The sequence below is a fragment of the Delphinapterus leucas genome, chromosome 19, assembly GCF_059928025.1.
Source record: "Delphinapterus leucas isolate spDelLeu-1000000601 "Yukka" chromosome 19, BTC_Dleu_Yukka2, whole genome shotgun sequence".
NCBI classification, from domain to species: domain Eukaryota; kingdom Metazoa; phylum Chordata; class Mammalia; order Artiodactyla; family Monodontidae; genus Delphinapterus; species Delphinapterus leucas.
Window position 1 is genome coordinate 48,710,985 of NC_143147.1, and position 21,492 is coordinate 48,732,476.

General features: G+C 58.4%; 1 protein-coding gene across 1 annotated transcript in view; it reads right to left on the minus strand.

Moving 5' to 3' along the window:
* The window catches only part of SRCIN1 (SRC kinase signaling inhibitor 1), a 67,040-nt gene extending 46,149 nt beyond the window's left edge, over window positions 1-20,891 (minus strand). The window contains exon 1 of the mRNA XM_089901177.1: window positions 20,653-20,891. Coding sequence (XP_089757303.1) covers window positions 20,653-20,776 — 124 coding nt within the window. The 5' untranslated portion in view covers window positions 20,777-20,891. The remainder of the gene's footprint in view (window positions 1-20,652) is intronic.
* Between the last annotated feature and the right edge of the window lie 601 nt (window positions 20,892-21,492).

The following is a 21,492-nucleotide window of genomic DNA, read 5'->3' on the forward strand; positions in this document are numbered from 1 at the left end:
GCTAAGCAGGAGGAGACCCTTGCTGGCCGAGAGCCCCAGACACTCCGTAGTCCTCCCTTTGCCTAGGCTGGGGCAGACTCTGCCCAAGGCCTGGCTGCTGGAAGCCCAGCTCTAGAGCCCAGCATGAGCCCTGCCTGAGCCAGAGGGCCCTCCCCAGTGCCAGCCAGCCAGGCTCGCCATGCCTCCTAGGGCTCTGGACACATATAGGTGCACGGGGAAAGGTCTCCAATTCACATCTGCCCTCCTGCCCTTCCACCCTCCTGGACCCAGGAGAGATGCTCATGCCCACTCGCACCCTCCATGCCAGCACTTCCTCCCCTGGCTCCTGGGGCGGGGTGCGGCGGAGTCTCAGTGCATCCGGAGTGGGGCGAGCAGTATGCCAGCCTGAGAGAAGCAGGCACTGTGGGGAGGTCTGGGGTCACCCAGGCTCTCTCAGGTCGATTAAAGGGGCGAGGCAGGAAAAAAAAAAAAAAAGGGGCGAGGCAGGTCTGGCAGGGAGGGGTCCCGGCAGCTAGAGCGGGCAGCGGGGAGGCGGAGGCTCCGGACAGTGGATGACTACAGCCCCACGAATCTCACAAAGGTGGGCAGCAGCAGTGGGGGGAGAGCTGCTGAGCAGGCCCCAACAGAGTGGAGCAAGGACCAACTCCTCCCTGCCTCTTCCAAGTCAGGGCTCACCCCTCAGGTGCCTGGGCACCGGCAGAGGCCGGGGTCATGCGTGAGGCAGGAGCTGGATTCTAGGGGGTGGCAGAGAGGCAGGAGGGGGTAGGAGAGACAACCTGCTACCTCTAAGGGGAGGTGGGGCTTTGATTTGAAAAGCTTTAGAATCTGTTTAAGAACCTTCAAGATCTTTGGCTTTGTTTAACAGAGAAACTAGGCTCAGGGAAAGAGGTGAGGTGCCTGCGTAACCCATGAGTCCTAGCTCCCTGCTCTGTGCAGATTTCCCTCCACTCTGGGGCCCCAGTGGACCGGGACAACTGGCCTGGGATTCTGGGTTGCGGGGGCCATCCTGTTACCCTTGGGAGAAAGAGGCCCTTGGGGGCTCTGAGGGCTCAGGCATGGATTTATCTGAGCCAGCCCTGGGCACCTGAAGTCAGAACATTGGGAGAAAATAAACACAGGCCAGAGACACCCTGGGTTTAGAGTCAGCTCCTTCCCTGAGGGGCCCCGGGTTAGCCATTCCTTTAGTTACCCGTTCGATCAACAAGCCTCTTCCCCCTTGGAGCCTGAGGGTACTAATCTGTAAAATGGGGACGTCTACCTCTAAACCCCGCTTCCGGGCACTGGGTGAGAAGCCGGCAAGATAATGAGGAGAAAGCACACTGCTTTGAATTAGAGACACGCCTGGCACATGGACTGTCGAGAAAGCAGGACAGCCTTCCCTTTACTCCTGTTCCCGCTCCAGCCACCACTAAGATCTTGAATGACCCTGACCCTCCCCAGACTGAGCAACCCAGTGAGAAGCCCAGGAGATCGATTCCAATCTAGCAAGCAGTAGGCTCTGGGTAGCAGTGGTCCTGAGCAGATCGATGCTTGCTGTTTACCAGTAAGGGGCTGGTGGGGGGTGGGGGTCTTGTCTCTGTGGTGGAGAGGCAGAGGCAGGGGTCTCTGAGGGCAGGGGAAAAGTGGGGAGACCCTGGAGGGGAAAGCAGAGCGGGGGTACGCTGCTGGAAGGGGCGCTGGGACTGAAGGTCCCTGAGGGATGGGGGCTTGGGGGATTCAGAGAGATAAGTTGGGCCTGGAGGGTTTGCCAACTCCCCAAGTATCCTCAGTGTGCAAGGCCAGCTACAATTTTCGAGTCAGAGATTCAAGCTGCAGGGAAGATGCCCAGGACTGATGAAATCCAGCTCAGAATGAGGGAAAAGGAAAGTGGGAAAAGGGGGCCTCGGGTCACCCTCAGCTCAACCTTTTTGGTCTGGGCAACCAGTAAGTGAACCCGCCAGAGGCTGGGATGACCAGGGAGCAGTGGGCGCCCCCCCGTGGCCGGCTGCGGATAAAGGCGCAGGTGCTTGGGAAAGAAAGCGACATTGTTATTTGTTCCACCAACTCCAAATTCCACGTTTATTTAGGAGCCCAATTTATTTTTATCCTCACTGCATTCTTTTACATGAGATCACTGTAACTCAAGATGAGAATTAAGATCCCAAGGATTCAGTGACACTCTCTCATAAGCCATCCAGACCCTCCCCACCTGGCGTCTTTACCCCAGATGTCACCAGCCCTCAGGCTGTCACTGGGCAACATCCACCCATGACATCATCTTCAGAGGAAGAGAGAGTGGAGGAGAGGAGAGGGGGAGGGAGAGGGAAGAAGAGAGAGGAAGGGGAGGAAGTAGAGGGGAGAACAAAGCTACGAGCTACAGAGAAGAGAGGGCTCTCACGGGGGTGCCTGCTGTGAGGACCCGGAGTTCAGGATCTGGCTCCCTTTCCCCAGAGACAGGGAGGCTGCACAAGGCTCCTCCCCTGGGGACCTGAGAGACCTCACAGGTGCGCCCCCATCCTTTGCCTGGGCAGAGGTGGTGGCTGAGCACCAACTCAGGGAGTACAGAGGACCTTGGGGCTAGATCGCAGTGAGGTCCGCAGGCAGGGCAAGGGGAGGGATGCATGGAGATTGCTGGAAAAGTGGAGGGCCTGGTTCATACCCAAAGTGCCTTGCCCACAGATACACACACACACACACTTGAACACATGCAGTGCAAGGCTCCCCCAGTCCCACCGTCTGCAGCCAAAGCAAGAGAAGCCCAGGTCACCCAGGCGGAGCCCCAAGGCGACTGCCACCATCGACTGTGCCTGACAAGTCCATCCTGCTGGGCGGCTGCTGCAGTCAGGAAGTGCACTGTGCTGGGAGGTCAGAGGCCAGAGGACAAAGATCAAGCTTGGCAGAGGCTCCAGGAACTTGAATGAGGTGAAGGGATCACCCCTTCACCCCCACCTCCCCCCGTGAAGTAGCTGGCCCCTCGGTCTTTGGGCGCCCCTGGCTCTGGGGGCCCTGTGTGCCCATGGCCCTCAGTCTGCTGTCTGTCCGTGGGTCCTTGGAGCAGAAGCCCGTCTGTGTCGGTTTTGTAAAACCATCTTTTCCGCCCCATACCACAGCAACCGAAATCATTTTCCAGGCAATTGCCTTTCTGTAAACATTCCTGTGTAGTATCCCCCCAAATTGCTAATGCCCAGCACCCTGTTGAGTCTCCCTGTCATTCCAACCGGAGCCTCAGAGGTGGAGGTGGGCAGTGGGAGGAAGGGGGATTGGAGGGGAGGAGGTGGCCGCACCGAGGATTAAGGGCAGGGCTTCAAGTCCAGCTCCTGGCATGAGCCTCCATACCTGCCCCCGTGTTTCCCCATCCCCCCAGCCCAGCCCCACTGCCCTGAAGGTCAGGCCCCCTCAGGAGAGCCTGTCTGGTCCGGTAGGGATGACAGAGAAGAAGTGGGAGGGGATCCCATGGAAGGGAGGCCTGGGAGGAAAGGGAAATTACTTGTAATCATGGGGATGACGGTTAGCCAAGAAAGGTGACTCCCTGGAACCTGGGCCCACAGGGGCAAGGCCAGTCATCACTGAGTCCCCGGGGAAGGCAGCTCCCTCTGTCCCTGAGGTGTGAGAGGGAGGACACACAAGTGGGGAGTGGCCAGGTGGAGCGCATCCCCACGATGGACCACTACCCGGGAGGCGCAGTGGTAGGGGAAGGTGGGCAAGATGAGAGGGCATCAGAGGCAGGATAGTCCTTGGCTGGTGACACCGAGGCCCCCTCCCCACCCCCCAGCACTGATCTATAGAGCCACCGTGGAGGACGGCCTGGGGTGGGTCGATTCTCCTGGCAGTACAGCAGGGAAACTGAGGCTCAGGGAGGCCGAGGGAGTTAACAAGTCACTGTGTGGACTCCCTTCCCCGGGCCGGGGGTGAAGAGGGGGAAGAGGACCGTGGCCTGTGACCCCCTGGACTCTTCTACCCCCACGTCCAGGGAGCCCTGCTACCCCCCAGTGCCCAGGGAAGCTGGGCATCTAGACCCAGCTGGGGAGTGGGGCGGAGACGACAGAGCCCCGGAGGGAGCCAGGAAGCAGGGGAGGGTGCAGGGCACTGCCAGCCACAGCTTCACACAGGCAGAGAAACACGAACCAATTTGCGCAGATTTAAAACCCACCAAAGGCCACTTGGTAAATGAGTCGGAGTCAATTAAAGGACCTCGGCAGGGCTGGGGAGGGAGAGCTCACCTGCCTGGGTCTTGACTGCTCCCAGCAGAGCCTCTGGGGCTTTCCCCAGGGAAAGGGAATTTGAGAGAGGGGGTGTTGGGCTACCGGGGGATAGGGCAGGCACTGCCCCAGCCAGACGCTTCCTCTGCCAGCTCTTGCTTCTCACCCGTCCACAGGCTGACTCGGTCCTGCACCTTCTGTCCACTGCTCAGACTGGGAGCCCCGGCAGGGCAGGGCCTCTTCCCCGAATCTGGGCACATCACAGGGCAGGGCCCAGGTCTCCTCCCTCCGATTGGGAGCCTTTGTCTCCCCCCTTAGACTAGGGACACCCCAGAGCAGGGCCCCTGCTTCCCCTATCAGACTAGGGGTTCGCCTAGGACAGAACCTTGTCTCCCCCTCAGACTGGGCAGGACCTGTGCCTCCTCTTTGAGGGGCACTAGGGGCGGGCCCCTGTTTACCTCTTTGGATCAGAAGCTCCCTCTGGGCAAGGCTCTTGTCTCCTCCCTCAGACTGGGGCCTCCTTGATGGCAGACATACCACTCCGCCCACACTGGGTGGTCTTGCAGGACGGAATTAGGTGGGGTAAAGAGATTCACAAGCCATCTCAGGAGTGGGATGGGGGCCCGGGGACAAAGATGCCAGGCTTGGTCTCAGTGCCATCTCTGCCAGCTGCCCTGGCTCTGCGTGGCCCTGGAGTCCTTGCTTCCTTCTACCTGCGTGGACACCCTACGTCCACGGGGCAGAGAGCACAGCAGCCCTCTACCCTGGCGAGGTGAGGCCTCCCTCCCTTCGGTTCTTCGCTCTTAGGCAGAGAGGAGTGATGTCTCAAGACTGTTCAGCTAAGCCTTGCCTGCGTCTGTTTTCCCTCCAGCCAAATGCCTTTCACGGGGAAGGAAACGGAGGCCCAGAGAGCGAACCGATTTATTCGGGAGCTAGAAGCAGAGCCAGAAGTGGAACCCTGGCCCCCTGGCCCCCAGGGACAAGGACTTGTCCACACCTGTCTGCCACTTCCCAGAAAGCAATTGCCACGGGAGCCCCTCTCCAGGCCCCAGGCAGGCAGAGGCTAACAATCTCCTTAGGAGGAATCAGCAGAGGGGTGGATGTTGCAGCACCCTCGGCCCCAGAGAGAGAAGAGCTGTGGGTCACAGTCCAGCTGTACCCCCCAGGCGCCCGCCCCAGCCCAGTGGCTGCTTGCCACACAGAAACCAGGGTCCCCACGTGGGGTCTGGACCATACTCCTCAGACAAGACCCACCTCTCCTGCAAAAGGGCCAACAAGCCAGCCTCTTGCCCAGAATTTCAGACATAGGACCCTCCCTCTTCTCCCTGCAACCTTCCCCCAACTGCCGGCAAAGCTATGGCATTACCAAAAATCACTCAACTTGGAGGTGAGAAAGCTCTGTTCAGACCCAGCTCTGCCACTGTCTAGTTGTGTAACCTTGAGCAGGTCAGCAGCGTCTCTGAGCTTCAGTCCTTTCATTTGTCTTTTTTTTTTTTTTTTTTTTTAAACTAATAACAGGCATGTGGGTTGTACACTGCAGGAAGGCACCGGCCTAGGAAACGGATGGGGGACAGCTCCTTCCTGATCTGCCTAATCGCCTGATTCCCTTTCACTCCACAGTCAGAGTTTTCTCAAACCCAGGATGGTGGGGTTTGGATTTTTAGCCACTAATGAAGATCTGGCTAATTGGCTTCCCCAGGAAGGGCAGGGGCGGGGATGCAGAGGGGAGCACATCACCCCCAGTCTGAAGCTGTCGCTGGAAAAGCTGGGAACAGCCCTGGCGCGTGCCCACACAGCCCTCACTAACAAGCTAACTTCCGCCTGGCGTCTCCACCGTCACGTGCCCAGGGAAGGTGTCCTGTCAGTCCCACATCTCCTTGGAGAGGCAGCAGAGAGGAACACAGGCTGGGAGGAAGGGAAGTAGACGGTGGAAAGGGAGGGAGGCTGATGCCTGTCCTCCCAGCTCTGCCACTGCTCAGGGGCGGCTGTCAGTGAGCCTCCTCTCCTCGGGGGCACTCGAGCCTCAGGGTGCCAAGGCCAGGGCAGCAGGTGTGGGCAAAGGGACCTTCACCACGCCCCTATAGCTGCCTCAGGCTGAAAGCAAGCCCAGAGGGAGGCATCCTGTTCCCAGGGGGAGGGACCCCAATCTCTTGGAGGTGAGGGGTGGAAGCCCCACCCATCACCCCACCTACCCACAGGGAAGTGTTGTCAACACCCAAGATTCATTGAGGGCCTCACAAATGTTGGACAGGAGCCTCAGCCCTGCTGTCCCCCTCCACATCCTCCGCTGAGACATTGCCCTTCATGGGATCAGGCTCTCTCGAGGAGGCTCTTCCCAGGCCCACAACCCAGCACCCAGACAGCTCCCTCAGACACCAGGATGATCGGGGTCCTGGTGCCTCCAGACTCCAAGCACAGGTCACCGCGCTTCTGCTCATCACACTTCTATCGTCATGCCTGTGCCCCCATGGTACATGCCCACATGCCCAGCACAGGCTCACGAACGTGTGCCCAGTCACGAAGGCCTCCCCTGCACCCACCACAGACATCAACATGGGCCCAGCTGGGACTGGGTCACTGCAGAGATGCCACCTTGGATGCTACGTGGACAGACAGGGTGCTGTGCCCATGCACACACATCATAGACATTTACAACCTCTCAACAGATTGCAGTGCATCTGGGGGCTCCCTTAAGTGCCAGCTCGATGCATCTCCAGCTTGGAGTGAAAGACACTGGGGACCCCACTTGCCCACGCTGAGTCCAGCTACCCCTTCTCAGAGAGGCAACTTCTCGGCACCTCTCCTGCTTTGTCAAGTTCAGAGTCCCCTTGCTAAAGCATTTACATTTTGTCTACAAACACAGGCCACTCCACTCTCACCAATGTTTACCCAACCAGGCAATGCCAAGGACTGAGATGCCCCTCCTGGACCTCGCACCCCCAGCCCTTGTCTCCCTCTACAGGTGCTCAGCCTCCTGCACCAGGACAAGGGGCCGGCGGGCCTTGGACCCCCTTCCACCTGCTGCTGGAGGGTGAAGGACAGGGCTTCTGGGCTGCAAGTTTCAGCCCTCACCTCACAGGTCAATTACTCTACTGCCCTGCAAGCCAACCGGGTACAAACGGCCAAATCTGCATCCCAGTATGTTCCCCCCTTAGGGATGCTAAGGTTAGCACCAGGAGAGACTCTGGAGGATGGAAGATGGGGGAACCCAGAGAAGGGAGGAGGAGACTCAGAGTTTCCTGCCTGACTGCTGGGTCCAGACTGACCTGGGAAGCCTGATCAGATTCCAGGGGCATCTTTCAGTTCTCCCTGTTGCCTAACCTGAACCGTCCCACCAGAGCAGGATCCAGGAAGGTGGAACACGAGCTGGAAGGCAGGGGAGAAATAAACAGTCTCCCCTTCCCTCTGCAAAAGACTTGAAGCCTCCAACCTTCTCGCCTCAGTTAAATCCATCCATCCATCTGGAGTGACGAGGTTTAAACTCAGCACCAGGCTTGCTGGATGCCGTGGGGAAAACGGACCAGCCACGAATGACAGCACTCTTGATACCCACCCCTCAACCAAGCACACTCTCATGACAGCCCACAAGGGGCTCTGATAGCCTCTATTCATTCAGTTCTCAGAGTCACCTCGTGACATTACTCTCCCCCCATTTTACAGGTGAGAAAGCAGAGGCTCAAGAAGGGGTGACTTGTCCATGGTCAGAGTTGGCAAGTGGAGAAGCCTGGTCTCGACTGTGGGGTTCTCAGCCCGGATCCCCTTTCTCTCCTCTACACCCTGCTACCCCTGAGGAAGACGCTGATTCTGCCACCAAGGCATCCCTGAGTCTTCGTCTGAGCCACTGGGCCAGAGCCCCTTACGTCCCCTCAGTCTGTCCAACTCCCTAAGAAGGGAACACTCGAACAGGCCCCTCCCCAGAGAAGCGCAGAGACCCTCAACCCCATCCTTTTTGGGGAGACCTCACACCGGAAGAGTGGGGACCCTTCCCCAGGGCATGGCTGAGAGAGAAGGAGGGGCAGGGAGCAGAGCTGCCGCAGGGCCACAGAAGCCCAGGCTGGGAAGGGGGTCCTGCCTTTCCACAGCCCTCCCCTCATACCTTAGTTTGGTACTGAGTCCTCCCAACCCTTGCCACAGGCTGTGCCGACACAGAACTGCAAGTCCTATTTCAGGAACGCCATCCAGCCAGGACTTGGATTCCTCCAGAAAGAGACAGCTCATTACATCTAAGGTACCAATTACCTTGTGGAACTCCTCCTTCCTTAAAAAGAGCCAGAGTCTGTGCCCATGGCCCTCAGAGGGGTCCAGGGGCAGGGCATGATTACTTCTCCCTTCAGGGCAGAATGAAGGCTCCTGAACCAGAATCTTCTCTCCTGAGCCCAACACCTCAAGTCCTTCCTTCTGTGGCCTGGCTTCAGCCCCGGGCCATGTGCACTGCCCTCTGTTGGGTCGGCCCCATGTTGTCACCACCGCTTTTAGCTGGTGGCCTTCAAAACTGCTCCAATGGTCCAGATAAGGTCTGAGCAGCTCAGATGACCCCTCTCTGCTTCTGCTCTCGCCAGCCCTCCTCCTGCCCCCAGCATGTGTGCCAGGGGAAACAAATGCCAGGGCATACTCAGCCCTGCTCTGGGACCAGAATGTACCTTCCTTACCTCCTGCTCTCAACTCTCAGGCCTCCCCTGACCTCGGGGCTCAGGGCCAACTTGTCTCCTCCTGCCTGGGATGGACGACTCTCCTGGCAAGGTTAGCTCAACCTGCCGGCTCCTTCTAGGCACTTCCCTCTGCCCCCTGCTGCCTGGCCATGCTAATGTGATTCCAGGAGTCTGCCCTGGGTCTTAGCCCCTTCCTAGCAACTATGCCCTAGCCCCAGCCAGGCATATCCCAGCTACAAGCACCAAAGCGTTTGCCCAGGAGTCTGAGTGGGCAGCCTGCTCTGACCATAATTCTCTACTTAGTGGCCTGAGGCCCTTGATACCCTGTCTGGAAGCCAGCCATCTCAGGGGTATGTCCAGCCACTCTGAGGACTGGAAAACCACAGCCCACACGATAACATCTGATGCATATTAACCACACAGTGCTTCCTCCTTGTTAACCTACTTCCTCCTCACCAACCTCTGCCCTACTGCCAGAGGGCCCCAGGACTGGAAGGAGAGGCTCCCTTACCCACAGCTGCTTCCCAGCACTCTGCCCCATATCTGCATCCCATGCTCGCATGGTGGCTAATTCTGGCATCTCATCAGACAGTAATTATGGGGGAATCAGCAGTGCTGTCATCTCGGCAGCTCGGCACCTGTCACCACGCCGCCATCCCCAGGCGGCTGGGATGGGACCGGAAGCTGATGGAGGAGGGGTGTGCTGGGGTGACGGGCGTCTGCTCCCTCCCCGCCTCTGCAGCCCTCACTTCCTTCACCCTTACCTCCCCACAGGTGCACAACGCATGTCAACAAGGTGGCCGCTAGCCACACCAGTGCTCCCTGTTAGCCAGGCCAGGTACTGAATACATATGCCCTGTGTCACGCACAGGCATGCCCGTGACCAAACAGAGCAAGGACACAGCACGCCAAGGCTCAAATCAAAAAATGCCCCTTCCCATAAGTGTGACTTTGAACAAGTCGTTTTACTTTTCTGGATGTCAGTTTCTCTAATGGCAAAATGGGAAAAATAGTGCTTACCTTGGGAAGAGGGGAAGAAATAAATATGTAAAGTATCTAGCACAGTGCCTGACATATGGATGATCACGTATTCGCTCAACAAACAATGAGTACACACCTACTATGCACTGGGCAATATGAGGATGCCAAGATAAATGAATTGCAGTTTAGCAGAGATCACGCTGGGGCCATACTGGGGCACAGGCATTTTGTTTAGCTGGTGGTGCTTTGTTTTGTTTCTTTGAATTTTAATGCCTTTAAGGAACACAGGCGCTGTCCTCCTTAGCGCAGTCCTCACCATTCCCTATCGTCCTCTTCCACTGCCTCACTCATTTCCAGCCCCTGAAAGCACTGAGTTTGCTGCCCCGACAGCAAACATGAACTAGTAGGCTCAGTTACGTCCAGAACCGATGCCACGAGAGATTTGACAGAGCCTTGGGAGCTCAGGGGGCGAGCCCGGAGGTGGTCAGGGAGGGGCACTTCAGGGAGAAGCAGAAGTGGGAGGTGACAAAGGCAGGGTGCTCCTGGAAGAGGAGGCACAGAAGCAGAGGGTCACAGAGGGAAAGGGGAGGGCCACTGGGAGCTGATGGAGACAGAGGCATCTCAAGGGGTCCTTCCTACTGCTGGATCTCCGGGCCCCAGGCTGCAGCGCCTCCCTCTCCTCCAGAACATTTCCTAGGTGGGTCTTGTTGGTGGAGCTACGATGTAAGACCAGGTTCCCTTGCCTCACAAGCAGCATTTGCTGTCCCGACTAAGTCACTGAGTCACTTCCCTGACCCCACGGAGAGCAACACAGCCCCACTCTGGCTCTTTACAGATATAAAAAGTAAGTCTGGGAAAGGACTGAGCTCCCCGCCTCTGGGAGTATTCCAGAAGAGGGTTAAGTGAAAGAGGAGGGCAGTCAGGCCCCCTCCCTGGTTCCCTGCCCCTAAGCCTCGGCCCCTCTGCCATTTGTGTGGGGAAGGGGGGGTGGCCTGTGTGACCAGGACGGGGGTTGAGGGGAAAGTCTGCAGTTTCGAGTCACTCCTGCCTTCTCCTGGCAGCAGCCACCGAGGGGGGCGGGGGAGGAGAGCGGCATCATTGCTCTTTTAGGAAAATGGTAATTTTAATTAAGAGGCAGACAAACGAGCACTCTACAGATTGTCTCCGAGCAGTTATTAAAAAGCCATCAAGGCATCGGCAGCCACAGTAGCGAGGAGGGCTGCCTCCCCCATCTGCCCGCCCGGATTGGGGCCGAAGCATCCTCCAGAGAGCTGGAGAAGGGCTGGAGGATGTGGAGCCTGCGAACAGCCAAGGCAGGGACTCTGCAGCCCCTCTCCCAAGGGCGGTCAGGGGCAGCACACAGACAGTACCCAGGGCACAGCCTGCCCAGCCCCAGGGAGGGGCTGGGGAAGGCCCAGAAAGGGAACCAGCAATTGGGCATCCCCTGCTGTGGGCTGGGCTCCGGTCCAGCTGCTGCTGCTTTTCCTGTATTCTTCTCAACAAGGCTGCCATCTTACAGGCAAAGACGCTGAGGCTCAGAGAGGGAGAGTGGCTTGTCCAAGGCCACACAGCTAGGACATGGCTTATGTGAGCCTTGGAACCCAGATCAGACTGAGTCTCAAGTCCAGTGCTCCAGGCTGCTGGTCCTGGGCACGGAAGTGAGAGGGGGGTTCCCAGAGGCCCTCTTGAAGTGGCCCCAGCTCTGGCCCTGCCCGCAGTCCCCAGGGTCACGGGGACTTGGGACCTCAGTCACTGCCTGCTTGGCAGGGACACACTATAGGAGAGGAGTGCCATTGGGTCAGGGGACACTCTACAGGGACATGAAGTGCAGAGCAGCTGCCAGCAGGGGGAGCAGGGGCGGATGGGGCATCAGTGGACGGAGGGTCACAGCCCTTTCCAGACAGCCAGCCAGGCCACAGCCCCAGGCCCCACAGCGGGTGAATTCAGCCAACCCCTTAACCTCTATCTGCTCACCACATAAGCAATGAAAGAAACTTCACTGTCTTGGTCATTGTTGGCCTCTGAGCCTAGACCAGTGCCTGGCACAGAGAAGGTGTTCAATAAATCTGTATTGAATGAAAGAAGGAAGGAGTGGATGGATGAATGAATGAACGACTCAATAAATGAAATGCGATCACAGGGTTACGAGTGCCTATAAAATAAACAAAGCTGTACTGAGGTTGATGTGGTCCCGTCTTCCCCCATCGCCTCCCCTCTGGCCGACGCTAGAACATGGGCTGCCCCTGATAAGAAGGGCCCCTTGCTCCTGACCCCCTCTCCCCAGGCCACCTCTCCCCTCGACAGAGGGCTCCCGCCTCCTCCTCCCTCCCCAGCCCCACTACATGGAGCTTTGCAGCCAGCACACACATATACATGCACACGTGTTTGTTCGCGCACACTGACTCACATGCACACACGTGCACACACGGACACATTCTCGGCCAGGCAAGGTGCCCTCCCCAGAGTCAGGTCTCTGCTGCCCCCTCCCCTGGCAAAGGCCTGGGCCCCCCAGGGATAGCCCCCTCCCCCATTTCTGGCCCCCGAAGCTGGGGAGAGGCACCAGCTAGGGAGCAGTGGGTGGCAGGATGGTGGGGAGAGGCCCCCCTCCTGGCTTACCAACCTGGAGACTTTAAACAGAGGGAACAGAGTCCTGGAGGCTTCCCTCCTGCTGCACGCTGGAGCCCTGGGTGAGGGACAGGAAAGGAGGAAAGTCGTGAATGAATGCCCAGAGCTGGAGGAGAGGAGCTGAAGAGAGGAAGGGGCTGGGGCAGGGCTCCCGAAGTGGGATGGGCCTGGCAGGGGCCTTGGGCCTTGGGGGAGGAGGGGACGGGGACAGAGCAAAGCAGAGCATTAGGAGGTGTCCCTTTGGGGGGTCACTGAGGGCTGGGGGGCAGGCAGGACAGACACTGGGTGTTGGAGGAAGAGCAGGGGCTGAAGGGGCAGAGACACGGGTGGGAGACAGACAGGAGGACAGACAGCAGGACAACACAGAAAACAAGGGGGTCCCCAGAGTGGGGTCCCCAGGATAGACAGCCAGCAAGCCAGGCCTGGTTCTCCTCCCAGAAACGGGGGCAGGCTCTTTACTGGGGTCCACACAAGACCCCCATCTGCCTCCCCCAGCCAAGGTCGCCTCATTCTGGAAGGCTGGTGGGTTCACAGTCAGAGGGGCCTGCCTTCATTGCTCTGCTGACCACCCCCTCCCAGCCCAAGAGACCCCCATCTGCTCCACTCACCCCCTAACCCTGAGGAAGGCCCCCCTTCTCTGCCCACAACAGAGGAAACAGGGGTACTTCACACGCGCCACGCGCGCACACACTCCTGCTGTGATAGGGGCTTGCCGGAAGCCCTGTGCCCAGCTCCTGACCCCCACGCGCACCCAATCCTCAAACTGCCAGGGCAGGGCCCCTCTCAGGTGTCCGTCACGCTGCCTCGCTCTCACTCTGCAGGAAGTCCTTCTAACTGTACTCTACCTCCCTCGTGCCCCAACGCCTGTCTGCTGCCTTTCATCCTGGGGCGCGGCGTTAGGACCCTTCCTGCACGGAGACACTGTGGGCCGGGCACCCTCTCGGGCCCAGCCCTCACTGGCTGTCTCGGACCCATCCACACCCACATCACGTCTGGCTGCAAGCATCCTCAGAGCCCCCTGCCAATCTGATGTTTCCAATTTTCCCACCGATTACCCAAGACACAGGCATGCTGGGGAGAAGCAGCTGTTGTACCCAGATGTTGGGACATTGACTGGGGGAAGAAATCAAGAATGTTCACTGACATATGTAGCCCCAGAGGGCTTCCTGGACAAAGCAGTGGGGTGGGGGCGGGGCACAGAAGGGGCAGGTGGACAGAGGGGCACCAGGTGGGGGCGTGAAGACTCAAGAGGCCTAGCTCCCCGCTCACCCAGCCTTAAGTGGCAGCTCCAGGGGCCCAGCCCCAGGCCGGCTGGGGTGAGAATCTGGGTTTTAGGTAAGAGGCTTTCTCACGTATGTCTCTTTTTCCTGGGAGAAGAGCCACCCATTCGTTCATTCAACTGGACAGTGAGGACGAGGATGAAGACAAAGACGTTACTATTTACTGAACGCTCACCATGTGCCAGGAGCTCCGCCTAAATTGCCTCATTTAATCCTGGTACCCACCTTGTGAGGGAACCACGGATACCAGCCCCAATTTACAGATGAGGAAACTGAGCTTCAGAGACGTGAAGTGACTTGCCCCAAACCACACAGCGAGTGAGCCACAGGGCTGGGATGCCAGCCCGGATCTGTCCGACTCCAGAGCCTGAGCGCTTGACCCCTGAGCTGAACTGCTTCCCCTCCACCCTCCCCAGCCTTTGGCGGGCTCCCATTCAGTGCCCGCTGGGAAGTTCTGCCTAAACTCTAACCTCTTTCCATCCCATGCTACAGCATAAACTATTTTTTACGGACAATAAGTGGAGCAGAAGGCCTCACTTCAGTTTCTTTCTGCCTCATCCTAGGAGTGGGAAGCAGATAATTCTAACCGTAGGCTGCAAATGGACCAGGGATCAGGGGTGGGGGATGAGCTGCTGGGTTCAGGAGAAGTGGCTCCTCCCAAGCTTCATCTTTAAGTCACTTCTGCCTCTCCGGGAGCCCCTTTCCTACTCTCCCGCCTCCGTCACAGAAGAGGCTCCAGGAAGCCCCTCAAAGGTCTCTTCTCGTTTTAACATCCAGAAATCCCCCCGCAAGCACCCACGCTAGGGAGAGGGGGACTAAAAAGTCAGGGGCAGCAAAGCGAGAGTCGTTGTCAGTCCAGACAGCCCTGGCTTTCCCTCAGAGTCCCAACTTTCAACTTAGAAGAAGGCTGGGACAAGAATGGGGACTCAGCAGGCCAGCCTGGCCACTGGGAGGGGATGGACGAGGCAGGGGACAGCCCCGGAGAGGAGGCATAGAGGCCCGGGTGTATCTGCAAGGGCTTCAGTGAGCCGTGGAATGCCTTCCCAATGAACTGGGACCGTTAATTCTTCCTCAATGAGGCAGCTGCTGGTGCCTGGGGTGACGCCGCAGATGCCTGCTGTGTCTGCAATTATCAGCCTCCCTGGGGTGGAAGGAGCCAGCAGGACACACACCCTCTCTGCCTCCTAGGCTCTGCACAAACATCTCCAGCTTAGGGCCACTCTGTGGGGGTTTCTGGATCTGGGGGGCTCCCTGTGGGTCCCTGGGTCTGGGGTCTCCAGCATGCTCTGTGACTGGGGTGGGACAGAGAGCAGGGTGCTGGGATGAGGAGGTTGGCAGAAGTGAGGAAGGCAGGTCGTGTGAAAACCCAGCTCCTTCCCAGTCTCAGTGCTACTCCACTCCGGGATATGCAGGCAACCGGGCCAGGTGGCTGAGGCTACCAGGAACCAGGAAAAGGTTGTGGGGGAGAGGAGCCACCAGCTGGCAGTGCCTCCACAGAAGAAAAGATGGACTGGATTATAGTCCCTGGTTGGAACGGAGTGCTGCAAAGCCTTTTTTTTCTGGGGTGGGAGGAAAACAGACGGTAGCTGAATCCTACAGCCTCTCGCTTATCCATCTTCTGGGCTGAGAGGACAGATTTAGGCAGGATGTGCCTTTAGAGCAGGAGGGACTGTTTGTAAGGCGTATGCAAGGCGCACAAAAGCACCGGTGTTCTCTTGGGCCAAATCTCCATCTTTCCTGGTTTAGCTGGAGCTGGGAAGTATTATTCCCACCGTCTGTGTGGCGAGGCATGTATTATCTCAGGAGAGAGGAGGTGGGTAGAACCTGTGACAGTTGGAAGGGACTTTAGAGATTCTCTAGTTCCACCCTTTTCTCACACCGAGGACACTGAAAACCAGAGGGGGCAACTAACTTGCCTAATGTCACACAGCAGTAGGGGAGGCAGGCAACCTGACACCAGTCCAAGGCTTGCTCTTCACCCCGCACTTGACTTCTCTGCCCTGCGGGATCAAAGACTGACTTCGCTGTAACCTCCTCTTCCCCAGCAGCTCTGAACTCCTCTTCATCACGGCCCCCTGCACTCTGGCCAACCATCACAGCCACAAGAGATGAAACTGGATCTACCAAGTTCCTTCCGATAGCCCAAAGGTCATCTCAAAGGTCATGCCAACCAGTCCCCTGCCCCTAGGTACAACACTAACTTACTTGCGCTCACAGACACCTATCACTGAGGTAAGAGATGCAAAAACACCGCCTCGGAGCAGCCACCCTTCACGCGCCTGGAGGTTTCCCTCCCATCTAACCTCGATTCCTCCTGCTGCAGCGTGGGCCTGTTTCCTCTCAAGCTGTCCTGTGCAAAAACAGGGGGAGGGGGAGAACAGGATTCCCCGCCTCCAAACCCTCCTGTCTGCCCCCCTGCAGCAGAGAGGATGAGGGCAGGGCATCCCAGGGTGGCTGGGCCCTGAGCCCGGTGCGTGTGTGGGGCACGAGGGCTGCGGTGGGGAAGCAGCCGCCTGTGTGGGAGAAACAGCTCTTCTGGGAATTGTCCTTCTGACTCTTCATCTCCTGCAAAATCCTGCATCTCAGGCTTAGGGGAGGGTCTCCTCTGGGTTCAGAGACATCCATTCCCTCCCCATACCATTTATTGACTGTTTATCATGTGTCAGGCACTGTGCTGGACATTTTCACCTATTATTTCATTTAAGTTTCACAACAATTCCGTGGTCAGAAACTAAACTGCCCCCGGGTCAGTTCCTCCCTGAGACTAAATCTAACCTTGATCTCTCTTGCTGTGTTTCCTCTGGCCCCGCCCACCATGGCGGTGGAGAGGATTTTTGCTCCTGTCTTCAGAATTCCTCGCCTTACTCAGTGGCCCACCTCATCTTCTCCTGGCTGCCAACCTTTACCCCAGACTTGCCCCACGTGATGAGCATTATGGGGGTGAAAGGAAATGAGGCAGGTTGGGGGCTGGGGTGCAGCACACTGCCATGTGCCAGACACAGAGCACATACCAGGCGGCAGCGGAGAAGGCCCGTGAGATCAGTCGGGGTAGACGGAGGTGGGTGCAGAACTGAGGACAGCAGTTTCTCCCTCCCTGTGACCCTTGCAGGGAGCACCGCGCCTCACCTGTGGTGTGCTGGCCAGGCAGGGCCCAGATATGCAATGATCCTGTTCGCAGTGACCATCTCTCAGGTGCAAGTTCCAACCCACACATAGCCAGAGCCCAGGGGCCTGAGCAGAAGTGGGCAGGGCAAAAGACGGCAGAACTTGTCCTGGACTGTGAAGCTGCCTGTCTGGCAGCTGAAGCCAGAGGAGGGACTCTTACACCTCTTACACCTAGCTAAGCTCCTGGCATCTAGAGGTGCTCAGACCCTGACCCCTCTGCCAGGCTCAGTGGGGTTTCACACACCCCGTGGTAGCCACAGGCAACTGTAGTGAATTCACACCCACTTGGTTTCACTGTTTGGACTTTCTGGAGCCGGAGTGATGAGGGTAGGGGTCCCCTCCACTAGGGCTATCCCCCCATCCTGCCTCTAGGACGGCTGGAGCACAGAAGCCACCTCCCCAGGGAATTCTCAGGCCTCACCCGGCTTCCATCCCTCTGGGAGATTCCAGCAGTGTTAGCCTGGGCCAATGGGCAAGGGGAATTGGAGTGGTGGGTGGGGCTCTGGTCCCCGTGGGCGGCACCCTCCCCCTTCAAGCAGGCATCATTGATATATGCAAAGCATATGCAAATCACCCAGAAGAGAGACACAACAACGGTGGAATGTCAGAAGAGACCTTGGAGAGGAGCCAGCCTGTGCCCCCTCATTTCACAGGTGAGGAAAGAGGCCCTTGCCAGGAAGGGACTTGCTCAAGGTCACTCGGACATTTGGGCGCTGAGGCAGGATCCTAACGAGGTCTCTTTACTCAGTCCAGTGCTCTTTCCATGACAGTCCTGTCTTCCATGTGGGGGGGGCTACAAGATGGTGAAGGGGTCACAGGGCCTGTAGGGGTTCCCTTGGACCCTTCCCTTCCTCCTGTGAGCCTGAGTAGTGGACGTGGGGGAACCATGGGCAAGGGCGGCGATGATGCCTGGACAGTGGGCGACCAGAGGTGTGGAGGGGCCAGAGGCCGGAGGCATTGGTTTCCGGCAGCCAAGCAGTAGAAGGTGGCAGGAGAACTTGAGCGTCTGAAGCCCAATGTCAGGGCAAGGTGCCCGCTGTGTGCGGGGAGGGGGTGGCGCCCTCACTACACACACATCTCTAAGCGCTCAGAGGCCCCCTTCCGCCTGGACTCTGATGACTATGACTCCTGACAGACCATAATAGTCAACTCAGGCTGGTCCCTTCCGTGGCTGCAGCTCCTTCCCTCCCTCCAACCAACTTGGCTTCTTAACCTTCCAGACAGTCCTAGAAAGCAGGACAGATGCTAAGGAAAGAAGAGAGACAGGTATGAGGGGGCAGACAGACAGAAAAGGGGAGACTAAGGAGCAGAAGGGGGAGACAAAGAGGAGAGACAGCGGGAAGGGCAGAGGGAGAAAAATGGAGGGGCAGGGATGGGGGGGCACCAGGGGGGAGAAGGTGGGGGGATCTGAGTAGCAGAGGGGGGAATGTGGGAGCAGTGGAGCCGAAGGGGGGGCTCCCAGCCTCTGGAACTGAAGGACAAGGCTGGAGCCTGGGCGAGGGGCATAGGAGCTCCATCGAGGCCCGAGGCTGCCTGGCAAGAGTAGGGGACCAGGTCCCTGACCCTCTGCCCACCTCCCCAGCAAACACCCCAGCTGCCGGGAAATCAGTCCTCCCTCTTCTGCCTCCCTCCCTGCTCTCCTTCCCTCCCTCCCTCGGGGCAGGCAAGCGCTGCTTCCCAGCCAAATCCAAAGCCTTCATCTCTGCTTTTCAGAGCTGGGAATGAAAGAAGGGGAAGCAAGTGCAGCCCTCAAACCCGCTGACGGCCAGATTTTTATTATCTTTGCTCGAATGGGCCCTAGGAAGCCAACAAGGGATTCTTCAAAGAGCATCTGAGTGGCTCATTGAAGCCTGCACCTGCACCAGCCCACCCACGATGGGCAGCTGGGGCTTGGGGCGGGGGCACAATCTGTCCCCCACCTCCCACCAAACCCAGAGACCAGATCGGAGGCTGCCTGGAGCCTCACCCTTCGTTCTCTGTGCCTAGGCAGGGGCCACTCGGTCAGGCAGCCAGGCTCAAAGGCTAGACCCAGGCCCACTGGGCCTCTGAGACCGTCTCTGTCCCTCTCTGGGCCTCAAAGACACAAACTAAGGAAGAAATCGGATCTCCTTGCCAGGGCTTGGAGGAGATAAGTGCTTGGGATTCCTCGAAAGCAAAGCTTTAATGGCAAGCTCCAGATCCTTCCCCTGAAATCTCTGCCTGCCCACCCAATGGCCTCCCATCTCCCTTCCAACCAAGTTGCCCCTCCATTCCCGAGCCCCAGGCCCACTACTCAGGATCCTCAAACCCCAAACACAGCTCCCTCAGGTCAAATCCTCAACCTCATCTCCCTTCTTTCCCCAAGACCTAGCCTGGGGTGGAGATGGGGCTAAAACAGATCTGGTACTTCAGAGAGCCTAGCCCCCTCCCTCCTAAGCTTGGGTTTTGTCAGAGAAAGCCAAGGTTCGAACTGGGCAGACGGCAGCCGTGCCACCATCACCCCCAGCTCTGACCACACTGGTGAGATCGATGCTCACAGCCAAAGAAGGAATCAATGGTTCTAATTAAACCTTTTTTCCAGGGTGGGTCCCTAGCCAGAGAGAGAGAAAAAGAGAGATCATCTGGGGCTCTGCATCACAGCACCCAACTCTGCCCTGTACATATGTAAGAAACATGGAACCCTGGATTCCCAGCAGGAATCAGGCCATGAAGACCCCAGACCCCATCCCCTCCGCGTTAGGCAAGGAGGCAAGCAGAAAGCATGCAGTGGGATCAAACCTCCCAATGGCTCATTCCCAGGGACCCTTCCCCTAGGAGAGCTCCCCGTCTCCACTCAGCAGTGCCTGAGACCACAGTTGCTTCTTCCAGATCTCCAGAGCACATGGGGGACCTGCATCTCCATCCCGGCCCTGAGGGTCATCACAGAGAACTGGCCAACATGGTAAGGGCGGAAGGAGCAGGGGTGGGGGGAGCACTGGACAAAGACCCTCTTGTCCCCAAGGCGCAGTGGCAGGAAGCCAGGGCAAAGCCTTTGCACTTGCTGCCAACGGTGCCTGGGTGCCCGGCAGTCTGGGTGGAGGGGGGAATCTTATTCTTGGAACCCCCTCCTTTTATGCTCCATCCCTTGCTTCTACACTAGGCCACCAGCTAAGTCTCTGCCCCAACAACTCCCAGCTTGCCTGGAGCCCTCCTTCCTGTATGAATGCCGGACCCTGACACTTGCCCACAGTGGGCCCAACATCAACTAAAACCAGCAAAAGACCTCACACGGAAACCATAACTGCCCCCCACATATGTACACACGCGCAACCATGCCAGAAACTACCACCATCACAGCTGCCACCAATGATGACAAAGCCCCACATTTTCACAGTGACGGTCTCCATCAAATGCATCACCAATTCTTTAAGACCAGCAAGAAGGATAGGGAAGGGAATGAGAGAAACTGAGGCACAGAGTTAGACAGCAAAGCAGTTGGCTCAAGGTCACCCAGACCAAGATATCCTGAGTTGGAAAGAAGGCATCCTATCCCCACCCCAAAGTGCTCAAACCCAACACCAAGGAATATTCAGACCCACAAGCCTGGAAGTCTGGTCATCTGCCCCAGACTTCCAGCCCTTATCTGTTTCCCCCTCCCCCAAACAACAGTAGCTCCAACATCTTCTGAAAAGCTCCAGCCAGGAACCCACTTCTCCTAAAGTTGGGGGCTGCAAGGACCTCCTGGTTCCCTCGTATTTGGGAAGAGGGACTGGCAGTCCAGGATCTCCTCCTTGCACACTCCCTGTCCTTGCTCACCTGGGTCCCCTCGGCCCCCGGGGTCCCTCGGTCCAGCCTCCTCCCTGGAAGATCGGGCGCTGCCCTCCGCTGTCCTCTCCCACCAGGCCAGGGCAAAGCGCCGGAGGCACTGCCAGGGCTGCATGGGGAGGGGTGGGGCGGAGGGGCTTGCACCAGCAGCTGCACACACCCCGCCGGGCCCTGCCAGCCGAGCTGCGGAGGCACCCGGCCGGCCCCCTCTGCTTCCACCAGCATCCTGCTGCCCCCACCGACAGGACTCGGAGCTGGCCAGGGAGCTTCTGACGTAGCAAAGGGGTGCGTGGGAGGGGAGGGGGGGGTTAGCGCGGCCCCTCCCCAGCCCCGCCCTCTGCCGCTCAGCCTCCGGCAGTCCTTACTTCCTCATTCACCCGAGATGCTCTCCCCAGCTGGGGGCGCCCTCCCCTGCCCTCTGGCCTCTGCAAGGGGAGGGCTTAAGATCAAGTGGCCCCTCCCCAGCCCCTCCCCCTCCCGCCAGCCTAGCGGGGAGCGGGTCCCCAGTCTCTGCAACCGCTGCCTAGGCTCCCAGGTCTCCAGGGCTAGGGCCTCGAGGTGACTGGGGAGGGGGGTGCGGGGAATACAGGCTTGCATCCTGGCAACACAACCAACCCCAGAATACACTAATCCTCTTCCTTCCCCGGGGGGCGGGCGCAAAGCGCCTACCACCACCATCCAAGGGCGTGCACCCCGTTCTGGGACCTGGGGGAAAGAGGCCTTTAATGCTCCCACCACCTCTCCATCCCCTTCGCCTCCCCCTGCATCCTCCTCTTCCTCCACCTCGGATGGACCACTCCCCTCCTCCACTCTCCTCGCCATCCATCCCCC